The 20,610-nt window shown below is 54.6% G+C and overlaps 8 protein-coding genes across 8 annotated transcripts; 5 read left to right on the top strand and 3 right to left on the bottom strand.

The window, feature by feature from the left end:
- Positions 1-1,874: 1,874 nt before the first annotated feature.
- BDP55DRAFT_562380 (peptidase family M3) lies at positions 1,875-4,430 on the top strand (the record flags this gene model as incomplete). Its single annotated transcript, XM_060570149.1, has 5 exons — positions 1,875-3,182; positions 3,246-3,369; positions 3,493-3,796; positions 3,865-4,062; positions 4,181-4,430. 5 exons carry the CDS (start codon positions 1,875-1,877, stop codon positions 4,428-4,430), a joined length of 2,184 nt encoding a protein of 727 aa, XP_060424504.1.
- A 392-nt stretch (positions 4,431-4,822) lies between these two features.
- Positions 4,823-5,447, top strand: BDP55DRAFT_678925 (uncharacterized protein). The gene has a single exon (XM_060576014.1). It carries the CDS (start codon positions 5,118-5,120, stop codon positions 5,298-5,300), a length of 183 nt encoding a protein of 60 aa, XP_060424503.1. The 5' UTR covers positions 4,823-5,117; the 3' UTR covers positions 5,301-5,447.
- A 753-nt stretch (positions 5,448-6,200) lies between these two features.
- BDP55DRAFT_733051 (YisB protein) lies at positions 6,201-7,013 on the bottom strand (the record flags this gene model as incomplete). Its single annotated transcript, XM_060580027.1, has 1 exon — positions 6,201-7,013. One exon carries the CDS (start codon positions 7,011-7,013, stop codon positions 6,201-6,203), a length of 813 nt encoding a protein of 270 aa, XP_060424502.1.
- Positions 7,014-7,393: 380 nt separating this feature from the next.
- BDP55DRAFT_636721 (haloacid dehalogenase) lies at positions 7,394-8,213 on the top strand (the record flags this gene model as incomplete). Its single annotated transcript, XM_060572926.1, has 2 exons — positions 7,394-7,571; positions 7,645-8,213. 2 exons carry the CDS (start codon positions 7,394-7,396, stop codon positions 8,211-8,213), a joined length of 747 nt encoding a protein of 248 aa, XP_060424501.1.
- A 218-nt stretch (positions 8,214-8,431) lies between these two features.
- On the bottom strand, positions 8,432-10,034 carry BDP55DRAFT_335027 (ThiJ/PfpI family protein). Its single transcript, XM_060566875.1, has 5 exons — positions 9,904-10,034; positions 9,558-9,679; positions 8,962-9,378; positions 8,847-8,905; positions 8,432-8,791 (listed from the first exon to the last, which is right to left on the bottom strand). The coding sequence occupies exons 1-5, from the start codon at positions 9,950-9,952 to the stop codon at positions 8,650-8,652; spliced, it is 789 nt and encodes a 262-aa protein (XP_060424500.1). The 5' UTR covers positions 9,953-10,034; the 3' UTR covers positions 8,432-8,649.
- A 1,523-nt stretch (positions 10,035-11,557) lies between these two features.
- BDP55DRAFT_335023 (uncharacterized protein) lies at positions 11,558-12,770 on the top strand. Its single transcript, XM_060566874.1, has one exon. The coding sequence runs from the start codon at positions 11,729-11,731 to the stop codon at positions 12,524-12,526; it is 798 nt and encodes a 265-aa protein (XP_060424499.1). The 5' UTR covers positions 11,558-11,728; the 3' UTR covers positions 12,527-12,770.
- A 957-nt stretch (positions 12,771-13,727) lies between these two features.
- Positions 13,728-15,529, top strand: BDP55DRAFT_733047 (cytochrome P450; the record flags this gene model as incomplete). Its single annotated transcript, XM_060580026.1, has 2 exons — positions 13,728-13,865; positions 13,961-15,529. The coding sequence occupies 2 exons, from the start codon at positions 13,728-13,730 to the stop codon at positions 15,527-15,529; spliced, it is 1,707 nt and encodes a 568-aa protein (XP_060424498.1).
- A 582-nt stretch (positions 15,530-16,111) lies between these two features.
- BDP55DRAFT_697461 (uncharacterized protein) lies at positions 16,112-17,373 on the bottom strand (the record flags this gene model as incomplete). Its single annotated transcript, XM_060577685.1, has 3 exons — positions 16,112-16,844; positions 16,899-17,123; positions 17,180-17,373. The coding sequence occupies 3 exons, from the start codon at positions 17,371-17,373 to the stop codon at positions 16,112-16,114; spliced, it is 1,152 nt and encodes a 383-aa protein (XP_060424497.1).
- Positions 17,374-20,610: the final 3,237 nt, after the last annotated feature.

Raw genomic sequence — 20,610 nt, 5'->3', positions numbered from 1 at the left:
GGTCGTTGTGGTCACATAGCTGGCTAGCTAAGGTAAGGTGAGGTGAGGTGAGGTACCTAGTGTGGGGAGGCGAGAAAGCATGAGAGCATAGACTGCTTATGCTGTTTACGATTCTGGGTTCTCGCCGCAGATGGGAAAGGCAATGAGGAAGCTCCTTTTCAGTCGCACGGAGACTTTTGTCGATGCTGTGAGGCTGAAATCTGCTATGGCCTTTTGTTTGCCTCGGGGACGGTTTCCGATGTTATCGTGTTTGGGGAGAGAGTGTGGGATGAGTCTAGGTTGCTTATCTTGACTTGATTCCTCTCCTCCCGCGGACGATGCTGAACACAGATCTCAAGTCGGAGTTTGAACTGGGTTTGTGAAGCTTTTAGATGTTCAGCTCGGCTATCAAAACATGAGTGAGGCGACGACTACTCTTTCGGTTTGAGGCTACTGCTCCGAGGGAGAGTCTGCTTCCCAAAAGCTGGATTCAATCCTTGGAAGTGATACTATGAACAGGAGACTGACATACAACTTCCGAAACCCTTCGATTCCAGCTGTGATGTAGCACTAACTAAATATCATAAACGTCACCTTGCTAACGTGCCTATACCTGGAAGTTTACAACCACATAGCCAGGCAACGGCATCGAGTCTAGACGCTACCTATCTCAACAAGCTAGCTTGAGGAACAGCTGAGAGGAGGGGAGGGGGACAGTGAACTTGCGAAAGCAGTGACCACCAGCCTCTTCCTCTGACAAGAAAGCCGTTCCTAGCTGAGATGAAAACTCATGCCGGGTGCCGTTAGTGTTAGAATTCCATCTCATTCTCAAGGTCCGCTTTGCCTCTCTTTCCCCCCCAAGAGCACAGCTCGCAGACGGGCTTCCCTCGGTGCTCCTGCCGAGAAATCGACCTAGTTTGGGTCAAGGACAGCGAACGGTTCAAGCTCACTCACCTTACTCCACCCACCCTTCCCGGTTCTGAGAATAGAGTCGGCGGGGAGGTCAAGAACTTTTGACGTGCATGAACTGCTTGCCGACTCTACTGCTTCAGATATGGAGACGGGCTGGTCAGAGAGCCAAAGTCTCTTTTGTCGCTTTTACGAGACCAAGACAAGCTGAAGTGGATCGTTTAATTTCTAGGTTTCGAGGTGGGGAGAGGTGCTTACGGCGAGTTTGATGCTTTGCGACTGAGAAGTTGTAGGTATCAGGCAGACGTAGAGAGAGGGGAAACTGAAAACAGGATCTTTTTTCGTTCCTAGGCGCCCCTTGTCTCCTGCAGATTAGCGGGCGCGAACGGGGTGACATCCGCGTGACCGATCGTGCCGAGTCCGGCGGTCCAATCATCGGCGTCTTGGGGAGGAGAGGCGCCGTTGCGAGTTGGTGGGAGTGGATGCCCTTCTCCCCGGTGCCGAGTCGCCGAGGGGATGACCAAGTTGCGGGTCCATCTCGGCGGGCGGGGTCCGGCTTTAGTGCGGAACATCCGGGTGATGCGGGAATGCGGCGTGGGAAAGGGGGCGGGACCAGTTGTCCTATCACCGGCTTTCGATGTGTTGAAGTTGACGGGGTGGAGCTTGGCGATGTGTGTCTTGTGATGAGGCTTTTTTGACGGATTAGGTATTACGAGGGATGTGGTTCAGGGGTGAGAGAATGAGGTTGCAGCAGCACGTGGTGGGGAGTTGCGTAGTTTGTGATGGATTGGTTTCCCTGTTCAAAGGGGGTTAAACTTAGCCTTGTAAAGTTGGATGATGTCGATATCCATCTTGAGCTCGTACAAAATAGACACATCTATAATACATTGTCTAGATAGCTAACTAAAAACAAAGACTTCCGTCTTTCCGAGCAAAGCTGTCATCTATTCAATATGCAAGACTCAACCCTAGACCCCCCCGCGCCAATGCTCCGCCAGCCACCACAGCCCCTAGCCCGCGTCCTCGCCGCAGATGAAATCATCCCCACTGTCCAACGCGTCCTCGCAAACCAACACGCTGCCCGCGAACACGCAGCCGCGACCATCAAGCCCTCCGAGGCAACCTTCGCCAACACCATCGCCCCCTTTCTACGCGCCGACGACGAGACGCAGGGAGAGACGGGGTCCTTCAGTGTGCTCCGCTTCTCTGGCCCGGACAAGGCTACGCGCGAGGCCGTGGACGAAGGTATGAGGCTCTGGTCTGCGTCTACGGCGGAGAGGTTGCGGATGAAGGGGGTCTATGAGCTTGTGGATGCCGTCAGGGAGAGGGATGAGAAGGAGCTTGGGGATGAGGAGAGGAGAGTCGTGAGAGATCTGTGGTTGGATTATCGTGGGGCTGGGCATGGGGTTTTGGACGGGGAGGGGATTGGGGTGTATTTGGAGCGGAGGGAGAGGATTGAGGAGTTGAAGAGGGCGTTTAGGAAGAATTTGTATGAAGGTAGTGGAGGTTTGTGGTTTACGGAGATGGAGTTGGATGGTGTACCGAGAGCGGAGATGGAGAGATGGAAGGGAGGGCGGGACGATGTGCCTGAGGAAAGGGGCAAGAGGTTTGTTACGCTGGAGAGGGCGGATTACGATGCTGTGCTGCGACACGCGCGTGACCCGGAGACGAGGAGGCGAGTGTACGTTGCGTTTGATAACCGGTTTCCTGAGAACGTGCCGCTGTTCAAGGAGATGCTTATCCTCAGAGACGAGAACGCGAGAATGTTGGGTTACGGCAGCCACGCGGACTTCCGGATCGAGAGGAGGGTTGCGCCGTCGACTGAGTGGGTTGAGGGGTTCTTGGAAAGGTTGAGTGAGGGATTGGAGCCTAGGGGAAGGGAAGAGATGGCAAGTTTGGCGGAGAGGAAGAGAACTGATATGGGGATTAGAGGGGATACTATTGAGGGGGAAGAAGGAAGCGAGGAAGGGAAGATTCTGCCGTGGGATTTTGATTATTATACAAGGCTTCTCGAAGAGGAGGCGGACGTTGACCAGGAGATGATTTCCGAATATTTCCCCCTAAACCACACGTTATCGGCCATGTTGGGTTTGTTCTCCGAGTTCCTCGGTCTCGAATTCGAACTTGTGCCGGAGCAAGATCTAGTTGGGAGTATCTGGGATAAGGAGGTACAAGTTTGGGCCGTCTGGGAGGGCAGAGGGGAGAGAAAGGGGGAATTTGTGGGATACCTGTACGCCGACGTTCTCTGGCGAGAGGGGAAATACCGGACGGCTTGCAATGTCAACTTGCAATGCGTGCGTTGCCGAAACTTCTTTCCCGTTGGGTTCCATCAAGAAGGATTACTGACTCGTTTACAGGGTTACTTGAAGGAAGATGGGAGCAGAGTCTACCCTGCCACGGTGCTCATGTGTGCCTTTCAGTCTCCTACAGCCGCGTCTTGTGCACTGTTAAAGCATCGCGAGGTCGTGACCTTGTTCCACGGTACGTACGCCTGGTTCGCGCCTCCCCTTTCGTCGTCCTCTTTTGCTCATGTTCCTCTCCGGGAGTGATTCATCGTGTCTCTTTCCCGTGTTCACACGGCTGACTCGATGTTGGTCCTCGCAGAGCTGGGCCACGGGCTTCACGACCTTGTTTCTCGCACAAAGCACACCCGATTCCATGGAACACGCGTGGCGCCCGACTTTGGCGAGGCGCCGAGCACGATGCTGGAGAAGTGGTGCTGGATGCCGGATGAGCTCGCCAAGATAGGCCGGCACTACACGCGCGTCGATCCGGCGTACATGGCAAAGTGGAAGGAGGGTCATGCGGATGGCGAAGAGCCTCCGCCGGAAACACTTCCCAAGGGGTTGACGGACAATTTGGTCAAGAGTCGAGAACTGAATCGGGGACTATGGTTTCTCAGGCAGCTGTACGTTTCATCTTTGGCCTTCCTTTGCTAGGTTGTTGGGTTCGTGATAGACGGCTGACGCTGGACAGAGTATTTGCTACGTTTGATATGAGGATAAACAACCAAGAGACAACCAAGGCGCTAAGGGAATTGGACGAAGTGAAATTTTACAACGATCTTCAAGACTCCATGACACTTAAGCCTAATCCGGATCAGAGAGGCTACGGGCTGGTTCACTCTACGCATCTCATCGATCTCTATGACGCGGGTTACTACGCCTACGTGAGGTAAGTTTGCTGTGCCACCCCATCGAAACTCCATGCGAAACTGAGACCTCCCGTTCCCCAACTCCTCAAGATCCTCCACTACAACTTTCATGAGCAGTGCTGACTTATCCTGGAAAAGCGCCCAAGCATTCGCGGCCTCCTTCTTCGAGTCGTGCTTCGCCAAGGACCCTCGCAATCCTGAGGCATGGGATCGGTACCGACGTGGAATCCTCGAGTACGGCGGTAGCAGGAATGAAATGGAGATGATGACGGAGTTTCTGGGTCGGGAGCCCGGGCCGGATGCGTTGTTGATAAGTCTCGGCTTGTTGGAAGGTGATGTGACGAGCGCCGGGGCCGATGGGGTTGAACCCTCAGCGGCATCGATTTGAGACTCCTTGTAATTTGTCTCATTGAAGAAAGATCTTTTTAGTTGCATCGAGACAAGGTCTCAGTTGTGAGATACGATGAGATGGTAGTTAGAGAATGATTGTTGAGTCGAATCGCGGCTGAAGTTGCCTCGACGCGCATTGGAGAGCTCAGCTGATCTACTCGTCCTGCGTCTGCTCAGGTACCACCATCCCAAACAGTCTCAGTAGACCCTGTTGTCTCTTGTTCACAATTCGTGGCGTCACTAGGGATCAAGATTGAGCAAATCAGGTATCGGCTACACCACAATGTGCTCCAGCCCCTTTTCTGGGGTAATGGGAAACTGAGACTGCCACTCAACACGAGGCATGACAACTTTACGTTTGCAACTGACTCAATGTGGCAAGACAACTTTCACGGCTTCACAGGTACTAGCTGTGATTCTGGTCTATAATCCCACGATGGCTTCGTGCTCAGCTGGTATTGCCGGGTCTCATTCGTTGGCATCTGTCCAAGTTGAATGTGCCACCTTTACCAAAGACTGCTCAAATCGGGCCAGACTGGGGTCAGCGAGATCTCTCGGCCTATTCTACATCTGAGATTCAATGCTAGATAAATAGCCTTTGATCTTCATCCACATATCGTTTCGATATTGCGCTCAGTCACTGGTAAATCATCAACAACTCAACAGATACAATCCCGTCATCAAGATGAAGTATATCCCAATTGCCATCGTAGGTCTCCTCTCCTTCGTCAATGCCCAGAGATGCAACAACGATAACTGCGCCCGTGCCGTGACTGGCACCAGGGCTGGTATTCCCGTGGACATCTCATCCCGCCGCTCAGACTGTTCCTCTTACATGCAGACCACTGTCATCCCGGACACACTGTAAGTGCCATTTTCCCAATCCACTATGAGACCGCGGACACAACTCTAACATGGCCCAACAGCACTTCAACCGTCACCACCACAGTCTACACCGACGACATCCCCCCGACCCCCACCACCACCTTCTCCCAGTCCACAACCCGCACCCCAGTAACGCAATTCCCTACCGCAGTCCCCTCATACGTAACGCCCCAATGCCCCGGCCCCAGTGCCTACTCCTCCGCCTGCAGCTGCTGGTCTATCACCCCGTCCATAAAAACCCTCCCCGCACCAGTCACCACCGTCACGGCAACCCAATACACCAACCCAGGCTGCCGTGGCGCCCGCGACTGTCCCTTTGACGGCGTGAACGTCTACCGGTGCGGCGGCGGCGGCGGAACGCCGGCCACCTTTTGCACCTGTCTTCGCGAGGCAGGAGGGAATGACAACGGAGAGGGTCGAAGGCAGGTCTGCGTCGAGAAGAAGGAGTGCACCGAGGCCAGGATATGTACCTCGTCGAGTGGTTGCAGCGCTGATGAAGCGTGCGTGTGGAATTATTGTTGTAATCGTCCGCGTCGGAGGATTTGTCTCAAGTATGCTCCCTTGGCGTGTGGTAATCCGACGTCGCCTGGGAATATCTTTGAGGAGCGGCGGGAGGCGGTGGAGGGTGGAGGCAATGGAATAGTGTGAGCTTGGTTGATGACACTTCGGGTGTTCTGAAGGTCTTGAAGCGACCGGAAGAGATTTATCGGGGTTGTACGAGGGAATTGCTTGGACAGGCAATGAAGCGAGATATCGAAAAGCAAGAAGCAGGCGGATCTGAGCTCTCATAAAGCTCGTTGGGTAGTCCCGGGAGCAAGACAATGGCAAATCTTACCCCCCTCGCTTCCCAGACAACCTCCCACCTTTCACTTTAATGATGATCTTACTGACCCTTCCACCTCACCCGACTGGCATACTGCGCAAACTTCACAACCTCCTCCTGCTCAAGCAGCAACTCGACAGTAAAATAATGCCTCGCAAGCTCCTCGTGCCCCGCAAACCGATGCACAAAAGAATGACATAACCGACACAACCACGCGACATTATTCAGCTCCTCCTGGCGGTGCCAGCCGCGCTTGACAACCTTGTCATGCACCATGCGCGGAATGAGATGATGATACGTCAGCCCGATCCAATTCCGCCCGCACAACTCACACCCGTCCACAGAATCCCGCGTTGACCGCGGCGGCGGCGGTGGCGCGACAAGGGCGGATATGTACTCTGTCAACACGGGCGCTAAGAACTCGTGAGCGCCCTGCTTAGCCGGGTCGACGATGTGGTAGGCTGCTAGGGAGTCGGCGACGTCTGGGGATAAGGTAGGTAAGAGGTCTGCCACGTCGGCGCCGGTTAGGGGCAGGGGGAAGCGGGATTGTAGGAGGGACGGATCGGCTGTGTGGGTTGCGTGGGATAGGGATTTGAGGTCTGGGGGGAAGGAGTCAAAGGTTTCGGAGGCGAGGTAGGATGTGAAGTCGATCATGTCGTCTGCGTCCACTTGAGCGCTATCATCGTCGTCTCCGGTGCCGCTGATGTCGGCCGAGGATGCATCGCTCTGAGATTTGGGTGGCCGGCGAGGATTTGCCTTTTTGGAGCGGCGTTTTGGTTTCGTTGCTGGTTTTGTCACGCGTTCTACGACGGCGGCTGAGAGGCAGTCTCGTAACGTTTCAAATTGGAATGTTTCTTCATCAGCATTTCTCATCTTGTCAAGTGCGGTGGCGAGTTCTGACTCTGTGAGATGATTTTTCTCTCGTGAGACGTGGGAGTAAGATGAGGCGAGAAGGCGTCAATCGATGACGTTGAGTCGACGTTGCTTCTCGGAGGTCACCTCACGATCCGTTCGGACGGAAGCGATGTTTAGGGCGCTTTAGCGCGTATTTGCTGGGTGCGGGGGCCCCGGGTATAAGTGCCCCGTCCTCTCCCCCGCGTCTTTGGTGACGGAAGCCGCCATGATCGAGAGGCGTTCAGACGACATTCCTCCCATCTACCTCAACTATCGCGACATCTTTAGAGAGAATTTATTTTATACTCACCGGAAACAGAATCCTGACTTTGACACTGGTGAATCTAACACCGAACAACATGGCGCAGGACAAGCACAAGACGGTCATAGCCTTTGACCTTTATGGCACTCTCCTTTCGACCGAATCCATTGCAAAGCAACTCGCAGAGCTCTACGGCGACGAAGATGAAGCCAAGACTATGGCGGCGCAGTGGCGGCGGTATCAACTCGAATATACTTGGCGCATAAATAGCATGGGTTCGTACCGCAGTGCGAATCTCACAAGGCAAAAACTCCCTAGTAGCAGACTGACACAACGTGACAAATCTAGGCACATACCATCCATTTTCCGACATCACGCGCGCAGCGCTGAAGCATGCCGTCGCGGAGAGAAAGAAGTCACCTATGTCAAAGGGGGACGAAGACCGTCTGATGGAAGCCTATAACGGTCTCCAAGCCTTTCCGGACGTAGAGCCGGCGATGCGCATCGTCGAAGGGGACAACTCGATCGACGCGTATGTGTTCTCCAACGGAACGAATGACATGGTCGGCGCGTCCATCAGAACCTGCCCTGAAATCAACCAACGCAAGAGCCGCATCTTTGGGCCCGAGAACTTGGTGACTGTTGAGGGGGCGGGGTGCTTCAAGCCCGCTCCGGCAACGTACCGGCACTTTGCGGAGACGGTGGGTATGACCGGTAGAGAGGGCGACATTTGGATAGTTAGTTCAAATCCGTTTGATGCGCTTGGTGCGAGAGCGGTCGGGTGGCAGTCTGCGTGGATCGACCGGGCCGGGACGGGGTGGATTGATGCATTGGGCAGCCTCATCGACACCAAGCCAACGGTTGTGGCCCGAGGTGTTGATGAAGCTCTGCAAAGAATTGCGGAGCTCTCAAAGTAGTGTTGTAAAATGCAATCGCTTGGAGTTGTAGATCTGGCAAGGTTTTTACTTGCCGCCTCGGTGTCGCTTTGCAAGATGGACAGGAGGATTCACTTCAAGCATCATGCTGGTCCCCATGTATCCCCATCACGTTGGCAACGGTCTCTGAGCTTATTTCAAGCCGGGGACAGTGCTAGTCCTATTCCCCGAACTTTCAACACTGGGATAGATCACCATGACGACATTGATGTCATTCAAACTGGGAACTTGTGCTCAACGGGCCTGTCGCATCAAGATCCCTATAGTACACAAGCTGATTCACAAAACGAAACCATCGAACGAGTCTCATCTCCTGGCTGCAACTGTAATGCGCGTTTCCAGAGCTACTGATGACGACGGGTGCGAGAAGGATGCCACGTAGACGACAAGCTTAAAAGCTTAGTGCCTATTCGGCATGTTATGCCGTAGTCGGGTCTTGACCCTTGAAGCCTTGAACGTGGACGAGATGGGCAAGGTTGACAGTCATTTCGGCTAGTTTTGCCGCATCGGGTGGAAAGCGCGCGCTGATGTAGTTGTACTCTGTGTCTTCCACGACGAAGCTGTACTAGATGTTTAGCAAATGTGGTTGCATCCGCCGATGGGGGAGACACGAACGGTCGGTTGGGCACCCAGCTGCTCTTGAACTGACTAGGATCTTTCACCGCTTTGCGCATCTGATACAATAAGCACTTGAGCAAGTCGTGTTCCTTGATCCGAAGCGTCTGCTTACCGAGTCCTCGACGTTCTCCGTGCCCGCACCATACGTCTTGTAGTAATCGCCCAGAAATAGCCTGGTTCCCTGGTACGCCAGCGACTCGAAGCATCCGGGCAGAGCCGTCGTCGTGCAATGGTACAGGACACTGTTGCCGTCTTGACCCTTGGTGTTGCATAGAACCAGCGGGCCGTGGCAGATAGCCGAGACAATCTTCTTGCCCGGCTTTTTGGTCTGGGGAAAGTAGTCGGCCAGTAGCTCTTGTGCAGTGGTCGAGTCCATGAGCTGCCTGACTTCCTTGTCGTGACCGCCAGGAATATGCACAATGTCGAAATCATCGAGTGTAAAGCCCGGAGAAGTCCAGGACAAGGGGTCCTGCATTTCGGCGGATTTGACCATAACATCATATAGCTTTTTCGTGGAGGCCGTGGCGCCCTATTGGACGGGTAGCAGGTCAACTCTATTCCATCGCCAGATTGCTAGGTAGTCCTCGGTGGGTGGGGGGAAGGCGGGATATTGGTCAAGGGAGGAATTTGCAAGCGCTCGTTGTGCAATTGCGCTGACGTTTAAGAAGAATGACGCTGGCAACACGCTGAGAAAGGGCATCATCGTACAAGAAGCTTCTGGGAGAGGCCCTCGAGCATCCGGGCATCGCAGCGGGGCGTTGAACCCGTTTCGGTTGCAAAGTTTACGTCGAATCCTGCATCTTGAAAGGCCTGGTAGGGGACTGCAACCTCTGCGAAGCAAGAGGGGAGAGATTAGCTTTGCGGTTCGTAACGCAGATCCCGTGGAGTAAGGGTTTTGCCATGTTTGGACGATTGGAGCTGGTGCGGAGCCAGAGGATTAGGGGGGACGGAGATGGAGTCTGACAAGGACCGGGACGAAGTCGGGGACTTGGCGTTGAGGGGATGGGCGGGATAGGATGGGTGGACGAGCGGAAGGATGATGGAGATCAGCTACCTGTGGGATCATGGCCGTAGTCGGCCATGATGATGAGGACTTTGACCATATTGATGACTCTTGAGGATGTGTTATCGGCGGTGATACCCAGATGAAGTCGAGCAAGGCGTAGCGTAATGATGATGATACGAGTTGGACGGGACGACACGACACGGTTTACGTTGAAGGATCTGAATCGTCTGAAGTTGGCTGACAGGGAGGGACGTGGGAGTGATCAACGCGGGGGTGGCAGATCACCGAGGCCGACAATTTGTCCTGTACGGCACACACGGATACTGGCTGGTGCCGCGTCGCCGGAACCAGCGAGACAAGTTGACATCAGCGCTGAACTCTGACCGTTTGAACAGCAAGTCAGTCATCAGTCGTCAGCGCCTTCATCTGCACCTTTGCTGCCCAGGAGCCTTTGGCTTGCATTCCGAGGCTGTATGGCCGACATGCCTTTGCTGACTCGCCGGGATTGTTGGTTGCTGTACGGAATATCCGTAAATAAGATTCATCTCGTAAACGTGTGTATCTAATTCGATGCTGCGTCTCAGGCGAGATGAAGAAATGAAGAAACGGCTCGAAATTGACGGACGGACTCAAAGGACTGTGCTTCATGTCCATGATGCGTCCGTGAACAAGTTCCCGGTTCCAACGTTGGACATTTGACATTGGATGAGCGGACCCTGAAGCGACCCGACATGAGGCAGGCACGCAGGGTGGCAGGCCCAGGGGCGGGCAAGGGCAGGCAAGCAAGGAAGGTACCCAAAATGTCCGTGTGCCCGGTTCCTGCCCCTAATTTCTGTGCTTCTATCCGTCAGGTAACTGAGGTGCAGCGCTAACGCAACGGGGACCCGTCAACAGCGGGTCCCGTCTCGACGTCATCTCTGCCAGACTTTTTCCGTCTCTTCCCCCTTACCTTCCGTTTACCTGATACGTTGACTTAACACCTACCTTAACCTCAAGGCTCAAACTCCTGTTCATCTTTCTCCCCGTCAGCCCGAGTCTGCCTTGTGTACTCTGTCTGTTACTTTTACGGCCTGGATGTGTCGTTGCACGGATATCAGTCTTATCCTTGCTTACCTTCATACACCGTAGATGCAGTTACATTTATCTGCACTTATTCTGCCCGTACCTCGCAGTAGACCAGTTACAATGCGGCCACCAGAATGCAGACTACCCCAGTGCCAAGCGGCTGACGCGAACCTTGACACCAGCAGCCATTTGTTCTGACATTTCTCCACGACTAATGGCCATCATTCCGCACACAACTAGCTAGATGCCTCACGGATACACAGCGGGCAGCTCACCAGTTACAACTCCACGGATATTCAAGCTTTCGCCAGTCTCCATAACGCATGACATCGTGGCCCTCCTTGGCCCCGTCAGTACCGGCACCAAGCCCACTTCCACCCGCACATCCTGCCCTTCCCATCCAGTGGGCCCCGCCGGTCTACGCAACCACGCCAACTTAGTCTCCCCGGACTCGCTCCCCGGATAGGAAGAAGCAGGCGCAAGCGCGCTCTCAACTCTCTCTATCGTCTAATTACACAATCCCCTACCTACTTTGTACCCTTGTTCTCTCCCATGTACCAAACCCTTGCTGCCAGACTCCCGGCAGCTCGGATACTCATGGCTCGCCTAGATAAGGCCACTATGACCCGCCTTTGCGGACAGTGACGACAGTCTGGGCCCTTCGTTTCTTGATATATACCTCCCCTTCCTGCCACGCCAAGTCTCCGTGCCCGTTCTCGTTCCCGACACTCTTCACTGACACGGCACACCATTCACCCAACCATCCCATCTTCTACTCAAGCTCACGCTCACATCCACGCCCACGACGATGAATCTCTCACCCAACAAGACGATGCCTGCCAGCAATGTTCTCTCGGAGCAGGTCCAGCTAGGAGGTACCTACGTCGACACCGTTGTCGAGATATCTGAAGAGCTGTTTCACATGAAGGAGCTTCTGCCGCTAGTCAAGCTCCTGACCCTCGTCTACAAGATGCGCTCGCCAACCCCCGATGAAGAACATCACATGAACACCCTTTTGCGGACACTATCAGGCGACAACCTCAACAAGACAACAACGGACCGACACCCCGAAGGATTCACCAGAGACGAGATCGTCAAATCATTCAGCAGGTTCCTGAGCCCAGTTCTCAATGGCCTGACCGGTCTCGGTGACTTCGAGCAGGCCGTGGGCGCCGGCGAAGATCCTGACTCGTTCCGCCAATTCTGGGCTCTCGACGACAGGAATCTGCTCTCTGACGCCGCTTCAGGCAGAGGCCCCCTCGCCGCAAGTACAGAACCCATAATTCCTTTCCTTGAGACCTTTGTCAAGGACCGCAGCCGGCGAGTAGCCTTAACCCAAGATCACGGCGCCCTTGTATTGGTACCCAACCAAACGAGGCCCGGTGACGAGATCTGGATGATGTCACGCGCATCGTCCTTGGTCGTCGTGCGCAGACTCGACCAGCCTGAGGATTCGACGACGGACCTGAACGTCCTCGGCGATGCTTACAGCCATGGATTTGTCAAGGGGAAGCCGCCACGGGGCTGCAAGCGACAGGCCTATGACGACTTGGAGTTCTTGACATCGTCCGTTGCTGTTGGCCTCGCCGGCGGCGTGCCGAGGTAGAGAAGGCCATGCATTGAGCTATCTTGGCTCACAGCGATTTGCTCACTCACACCCGTCTTGATGGGCACGCGAGCGCAGAAGCAAACCAACATTTCGCTGTGCAATCTCTCAGCATCAGCCACTTGGTCCGAAAGATAGTCACGCCTCGTTCTGCGCCATGGGCTGATAGCAATTCTCCCGCATGCCCTTGCTGCTGAGGCTTGATCGGATCGCAACATGTGTACTTAGGTACATCAATAAGCCCGAGGAGGGAAAAGTTACTCGACACATTATTCAGCGCTAGCGTCAATTACGCAGACTCAAAAGGCAGCATTTTACAAAATCATTTCATCTGTTGCCCTGAAGGACGCAGCACACCATTTACCCCGCGCCTCTACCTTACTCGGCATTGTATTCTGGAGACGGGAGTTTGGGAATCTGGGAATCACAGGATTGGGAAGGGGGACAAAGGCACTACAGAACAGCACTGGCGTATCATGGGATTCTCTTCAAAAGAAAATTGGGCTTTGCATTCTGACAACCATCACTGTAGAGGCATTATTAGATACCCAATTTGATTTGTTTATCACAATCTGACTTTGACGAGACGGTGAATTTGAGCAATCTGATGCAATCTCGTCTATCGCGAACCTCAGGTGTTTTACCGTTGTGGAAGGTGGCCTAATTTCCCGGGGTGATTAACTGACAGCGTGTCAGGGCCTCAACGGGGCCCCTGAATCCTGAATCCACCCTCACCTAGCCATCCGTATCCTACGGAGCTGGTCCATAGGGCTCTAGCGAACCTTAAAAGACCTAGCTTGCTACGAATCAGGAGAGAAAAGACGTAGATTTCCGGACGGAGGGTCGGATACGTAGTCCGTGCTTACGCGGGGCCTAATCGGCGGACTTTATTCGCTGACGGCGCCGTTTTCACTGCATCTCGAAATATCTCTTCTTAAATACTCGGGTGAACTTCTTCCAAAAAAGTTTAAACGTTCAAGCCAGCCGCCCGTCGCACACGGACACCGTTGGAAATTGCAACCTGTGCCACGCGACGACGGTGTCGACAGTTGGAGGCGTTTTTGGGCCTACTAGCACGTGCCCGTTGCTTGGACAGATCTGCACCGCGACAGTTGGTACCAGGTGGTAGCGACGTGGCTTACACTCCCGAGACATCCACCGGCTGGTGACATATCTCATATTCAACATCGAGTCGCACAACATGGACGGAGTCTTGGCTTACATCCTGAGATGTCTCACGGCGGCCATCCTGGCCGCCGCCGTGGGGTCGGTGTTGTACTTCATTAAGCTTTTGAGGAGGCATCGAGGCAAGATGAACGAGCTGAGAAAACAGGGACTAGTGAGTTCTCCTCCCTCTCATCACGCCTCATAACCTCATGAGAATGAGACTGGCTGTAACCATCAACACGCATCCAAACTAACAACAATACCCAGCCAATCGTCCCCCACAGCTTCCTCTTCGGCAACCTCCTCGAGGCCAAGAAAGCATTCGACACCCTCCCGCCCGGCGTCCACGCGAGCTACGTCCTCGCCCGTCTAGGCGAGCTCCACGGCCAAAATGGCGCCTACTACATCGACACCTGGCCCATGGCCGACCCGATGCTCGTCGTCACGGCCCCGGACATGGCCCACCAGACAGTCTACCACCCCGTCGCCGGCTCCCAGAAACCCCCCATGCTCGTCGGCTGGTTCCACCCCATCACCGGCGGGCCGAGCCAGTTCGACACAAACGGCCGGCCGTGGAAGAACCTCCACGCCCTCTTCAACCCCAGCTTCAGCAACCAGAATATTACTGCTGCTGTGCCCATCATCCTCGGCAACATCGCCACCTTCACCTCGCGGCTGCGCGCCAGGGTCTCCTCCTCCTCCTCCTCCGAGGACAAGGGCGAGGAGGGTAGTGAAGGAGACATGTTCAGGTTGGAACCCCTGATGCTAGACCTCATCACAGACGTCATCGGTGAAGTCCTCCTCAACGTCCGCCTCGAAACCCAGAAACAGCAACACCCCCTCGCCGAAGCAATGAAGGGCCAGCTCCGCCTCAAATTCACCTCCCACAAGCCCGAAAACCTCCTCGCCCCAATCGACCCGTTCCTCCTCTTCCGCACCTGGAACGGAGGCCGCGTCCTCGACAACCACATCAAACACCAAATCAACGCCCGCTTCGCCACTCTCCTCCAAAACAAAGCCCACAACCGCAATAAATCCGAAAACTTCCAATCCGTCCTCGACAGCGCCCTCGAGAACTGGCTCGCGCAAACCGGCAACGCGGGGCGCGGAGAGCTAGACGCGGCTTACCTCTCCCTCATGACGCGCAACATGCGCATGTTCTTCTTCGCAGGCTACGACTCCTCTGCCGCGACGATAGTCTACTGCCTGCACAACATCGCCTCCCGCCCCTCCATCCTCGCCCGCGTCCGCGCAGAACACGACGCCGTTCTCGGCACCGACGTTTCTGCGGCACCGGCCAAAATCGCGGAGAACCCGGCCCTGCTTAACGCCCTGCCCTACACAAACGCCTGCATCAAGGAGTCCCTTCGCCTCTTCCCGCCCGCGGGCGGCATCCGCCAGGGTTGCGCGGACCTGGTCTTGCACGACGCCAAAGGTAATGCCTACCCGACGGACGGCATCGCCGTCAACATGCTGCACTGGGCCATTGGCCGGAACCCGCGGTACTGGGCGCGACCAGATGAGTTCCTGCCGGAGCGGTGGCTTGTGACAGATCCGAAGGACGAGCTGTACCCGCCCAAGGGCGGCTGGCGGATCTTCGAGTACGGCCCGCGCTTGTGTGTTGGCCAGCAGCTTGTCATGACGGAGGCAAGGGCCGTGTTGGCGTGCGTGGTGCGAGAGTTTGATATCCGGGACTGTTATGGCGAGATTGACGGCGGCAAAAAGATGGATACGAGCGGGTTGGGCGGACAGAGGGTTTTTATGGTGGAGGCGGGCGCTGCGCATCCTACGGATGGGTATCCTTGTAGGGTATCTTTGAGCGGGTATGGGAAGTAAGAGGTCTTAGCCGGGTCCCTGCCTAGATTCAAGTGCAATGTTTTGTGATGTTTACGCGCTGGTGTATGCTTTGGTCCGTGATAAGTCGGTTCTCTCAGAATAGACAACGTCCGAAGAGTGTAACGTGGCCCATGGTTGATTGACGAGAATTAATTTACGGTACGAGGGTTGAATTCGCCAAGATGAGCAGCCCGACTCAACCCCTACCGTGTGGCAGGCACTTTTACGTGGGAAACAAAGTTGAGAGGTAACCATCATAAGGCAGTATAATGCTGTTGAGTTATAAACATCTTCAAATAAGAGCGAGAGTTATGTATAATCAAGCCGTAGCTCGTAAACATTGGGATCTCTCTTTCATCCCATCTTTTTCCCCTTTTGGTGTCGTCTAATCCAACCATGAACGCCGTGATCCATGTGGTATATGAGATGAAAAGTATACAAGAATGCAACCAGACGTCGTGCGTCTGTGCAAGAAACGAAAGAAAAGGAAATCCGAAAATCAGAAGGGTATATCCATTCACCTTTTTTTCCGACCGTCCTCTCTTCACTTCCGCAAGTTTAAGAAGCACGGAACCGAGTCGATTATTGGCTCCTCTTGCGCTTCCGCTCCCACGAGTTCTCTCCAGCACCGCCACTAACAATATCCGACTCCTCAATCTCGATCCTGGGTGGCGGCGGCATAGCCGCCAAAATCGGTGGGCTGCCGGGTCCGAGACTGTCATCGCTGTCCTGTCTCCTATGTCCCAAGAGCGCCTGCATGTCTCCCCCACGGCCGTGCGCCGCCTCCTCCTCGTCCATCTCCGGGACGGCGACAAGAACATGCGAGCTGCCCCAGCTCGGCGCGCGACCCATGCTCTCCCGCGTAACGACCTTTCCGTTTGACATGGACCCGCTGCCGACGTAGCTGTCGCTGCGGCCGAGGGGATCCACGCCGGGGCTGCTGTTGTTCGCCCAACCGAACTCGTTATTCATGGCGCGCTCGACCATGTACCTGTCGAACTGCGTATCTCTTTCGTTGTTATACTGCGAGGGTCTGCGCTGAAGGGAGGTCGCTTCGGATTCTTGCTGGTGCTGTGCCATCTGTGGTGTTTCCTGTTTTTGAGTCGATGACTTTGTGGACGATGTCGATATCCGACGAAGGGAGTGGTCTGCGAGGCTGAGGCCGCCGATGGAGAGGCGTCCGTTATAGTAGGTCTCGCCTTCGAGGTCGTTGAAGCCGTAGGGCTTATGGTTTACGGGGTAGTGGTAGTCGTCGTACTTGGCGAGTCGGCGGTACGTCTGGATCGAGTAGATACCTGGGATGGCAACCAGAATGCTATGTGATGTTAGTTGTGTATTTAAGGGAGTCATTGTGAGCAGCATGGCTTACAGGAAAAAGCAGTCTAAGCCGAGACCGACGACTGAGTAGTGGCTGTCCTTTCGCTGCACAAAGACGACGACATCGAGGGCCAAAACGGCCAGGGAGCAAACGATCTTCAAGATGTGGGTGAAAAGCATGGTCCAGGGTGTCAAGGTTTCGGAGGCGAGCTTTGAGATTTCGTAAAATGTGGAAAATAGGCAGACGAGGGAGAAGGCCATGTTGACAGATTCCCATCTGCACACGGTCAGTACGCAGAATTGACGACGATCATAATCCCGATTCTGACTTACACGACCTCGACCATGGGAAACATCCCCTTTGTTTCCTCCTCAGTTTCCCAGTTTCTTAGTGTATCGGATAGACGCCAAGAGAAAAGGGCGACAACGACGAGGCAGACGAGTAATTGGAGGATCCAAAGAGGCACAAGCAGCGCCATGCACCATCTTGACCTGTCGAACTGAGCTTGTTGGCGATGTAGAACCATTGTCGCGGCTTGTTGTTTGTGGTAAGTATGATGTTCCTCGAAGGCTTTTGACTCGGGTCACCGCAGTTGATGTTGTTGTTCGAGGCTGAGGGAGACTAGCCTCGACTCAAGGCGATCACAGGGAGTTATAAGCTGAAGGTCTAAGACAGAGTGAAAACATAACAATGACGACAGGGGTAGTTAGTCGGAACCGGGCCCGAGAAGCGCGGAGAGGGAGGCTGTGGTAAGGCGATCCAGCTGGCAGTTGGTTGCTTGGTTCGAGTGTGTCTGCAATTGCTATATATAAAACCACTTCTTCCAGAGAGCCGGGACGTCAGAAATGAGCAAAGAGGAACCCTCCGCCAGGCTGCAGTTTATCGAGGTACACTAGGCCCTGTCCAGACAATATCGCTCCAGTCACAACTTACTTCTGCCCTAGACGGATGGGCTGGGCACCAGGGCAGCTGGGAGCCGCTCTGCCGCAGGTCGAAAGCGGTGAAGCGTACACTGTATACAGCCACGATGGTATCATTGGACAGACTCTTCAGGTTCCCGCAGTGAGCTGCCACTGCTGCCCCTTGTCAGCCCAGCCCAGCTCCCGGGCGTGATGGATACCTTCCTTGGGGGAAGGACTCAAGGAGTCTGGGCAGTGGGAACAGTGGTAGCAACATGGGTCCTCCGCTAGTCATCGTTGGATTGTTGGAGCCTAGCAGCTAAGCTAGGGGGATCTCGAGGTCTCGGGCCATGGAGGAGATTAACGCCTTCCCGCGAGGACAGCCACTACCCCTACGCCTGCGCGGCTCCCTTCCGTGGAATACCACGCAAGGGCGAGTATTTTGTCGAATGGGGGAATGCTGCCATCCCACTACTGAGTGTGAGGCATCGGATGGCGTTTGCGGCTGAGTCCAGGGCCATGCGATCAGTATCACTCGGTGAGGCAAGCGGCCCTGACCATCAGTTCATGTTCATCTCATCTCCCGCCAACTGGGCAATAAGGGGCAGCATAATACTGCCAGGGACGCTGTGCTGACAGCATAGAAGACAACCGCAGAGTGGGCAACAAGCGCGGTACCTCGCTTGGATGGCTGCAAAGGACTTTTGGTCCAGGTGATCGACCCGCAGTGCCAATAAGTGCGCACCCCCCAGCTTCACAGCCTGGTTGATGTCAAACGAAACAGGAAACGCGAATTCCAGAGTTGCGGCTCTCTCTCGCCAGGTGGAGGGTCGGGCACATCAAAGGTTGGTTCCGACTTCATCTCGCTACGCGCTTGTCGTCTTCCTTCAGGATCGGCTGTCGATGCGCATGAGACGCGCTTGTGGTGGCTGCGCAAGCAAAATCAACTAAAACCGGTCCACTTGTGAAATTCCCCGCCTAACCTATTGGAAATTGTATCATTTTGCGGCACAGGCAGACACGTTTTGTTTTTCTTTGGGGGCGCTGGTCTGCCGAACAGAATCATCAAGGGTTGTAACTAGTTCATTTCGGAGCGGGGAGGGGTTCCCAATGACTGGCTGGTCCAACGGCCAAACGTGGGTGACTGGACCGGTCTTGTTGGTCTGCTTGATGATGTGTTGAACTCTCCTTGGCTCTTCTAAGCTCTGGTCTCCTCCCCCAAGAAACCAACGGCATTTTCAGCAGGGCTGACAAGGTGGGGGAGTGATGTTGAAAGCAGCCTAGTTCGAGGCTAATTCGAGCGTCTCATTGCTGACGCCAGGGACGAGAGACATCGTCCGGTCCCTGCTTTCTAGTGCAATCTGTTCTTCTCTTGTGCTGGCCTTGCATGCAACGTTGAGGCTGTGATCCATCAAGGCTGCAGCTTTTCATGAGGAATTTGCGCGACTTTTCCTCGATGAGGACTGTAAATGGGAAAAGGTTAGATGCCATGGCGTGGTCGGATTGTTTACGACGAGCTTAATTGAGGTTGGGCCTGTCCCTAACCCACTTGGTTGCATTGGATGTGACTCTGAGGCCCGACACGGCAACACCACGGAACAAGTACCCATTGCTTCTGCCGTTGGTGCAATGGTGTGGCATAGTAGGGCAGGGAGGGAAGTTCGGAAGATTGTTGTTGGTTTGTCTGCAGTGGAGGCCTTCAACTACAAGACGGTTGTGGTAGAAAGAAACGATCCCGACATGGTGGAGGTGAGTGCGGAATTGGAAGACAGTGGAAGAAGCAGTTGAGTTGACGCCTGAGGTGACGAGAGGTGGCTGTGCACTGTGCTGACGATCGTGCCTTCCACTTCCCAAGCGGTGGAAACTGGAAAGTGGGCCGCTACCTTGTTGCTTCCGTCTCTCGTCTGTGCCTTTTCATCTCTGTTTAGCCCTTTTTCTTACCTCGTCAACCTTAAATGTTTTCCTTTAGACGACCCAAACAACGTCCCAACTGGAACACTCAACGTCAATGCTCTCTCGTTCGCTGATCAAATCAGAGGACATCATCTGAACGCCTGTGACGGTGGAAGAGCGATGTGGAAGCATGAAAGATCGCCATAGAGCATCAAGCACGCCGTTATTAGAACATCGACCGACCAGCATGACTTGACGAGCAGCCAAGTCAAGCAGGCAGTTTCAGACGATACCACACTCGTCAAAGGCCAAAGGCACGAATGGGACGTCTGGCCATGTCATGGCAGCCATCCTTGCCATCCGCTCGTCACGTCACGTTCACGTCAAAGACGTCAGCTCGTCAAGAAGCAGTATCATCGACAGTTGACTTTCGTCGGATCGCCCTCCATCAACCGACAAATCTGAAGTTGCCAATGACCCATGTGTTCGGAATGTAACGTCCTTAGCTGCACCACGCCCCCGAACAATTGCCCCAACACCAACGAAACATCATACACAAACTCTAATGAGCCCCCAATCGATACTGACCTCTTGTTATCGACCTCTGGCCATTGCATATAGGCGGTGTGGAGCGGCCCTATCTGTTGTCACCAAAACGGCTCCAACAGACCAGAGACTCGGGTCAGTGTTGCCGTGCAGCGAATGCACAGCCTCCGCTGGAAAAACAAAGAACCCATGGAACATCCAAAAACAGGCAGTCGCATTACCGAACCCCGTCCTCGACGCAGCATCCATAGGCCATGGCTATTCAGCGGAGCAGCTGTATCAATGCAGCAAGAAAGCCCGCCTCGCAAGATGAAGCGTGGCTGAGCGACCAGACGAAAAACCGGGCCCCCAGTTCCTCACTGCTTGTAGAGTCGTGGAGACAGGCCGTTGTGCCCACTGTCCCAGGCGTCTGAAGCGAACTGCGC

This window comes from Colletotrichum godetiae (genome assembly GCF_030913485.1).
Source record: "Colletotrichum godetiae strain CBS 193.32 chromosome Unknown BDP55scaffold_57, whole genome shotgun sequence".
In the NCBI taxonomy this organism is placed as follows: Eukaryota; Fungi; Ascomycota; class Sordariomycetes; order Glomerellales; family Glomerellaceae; genus Colletotrichum; species Colletotrichum godetiae.
Note: the sequence above shows the minus strand (reverse complement) of the source record. Positions and strands in the feature narration are given on the sequence as shown.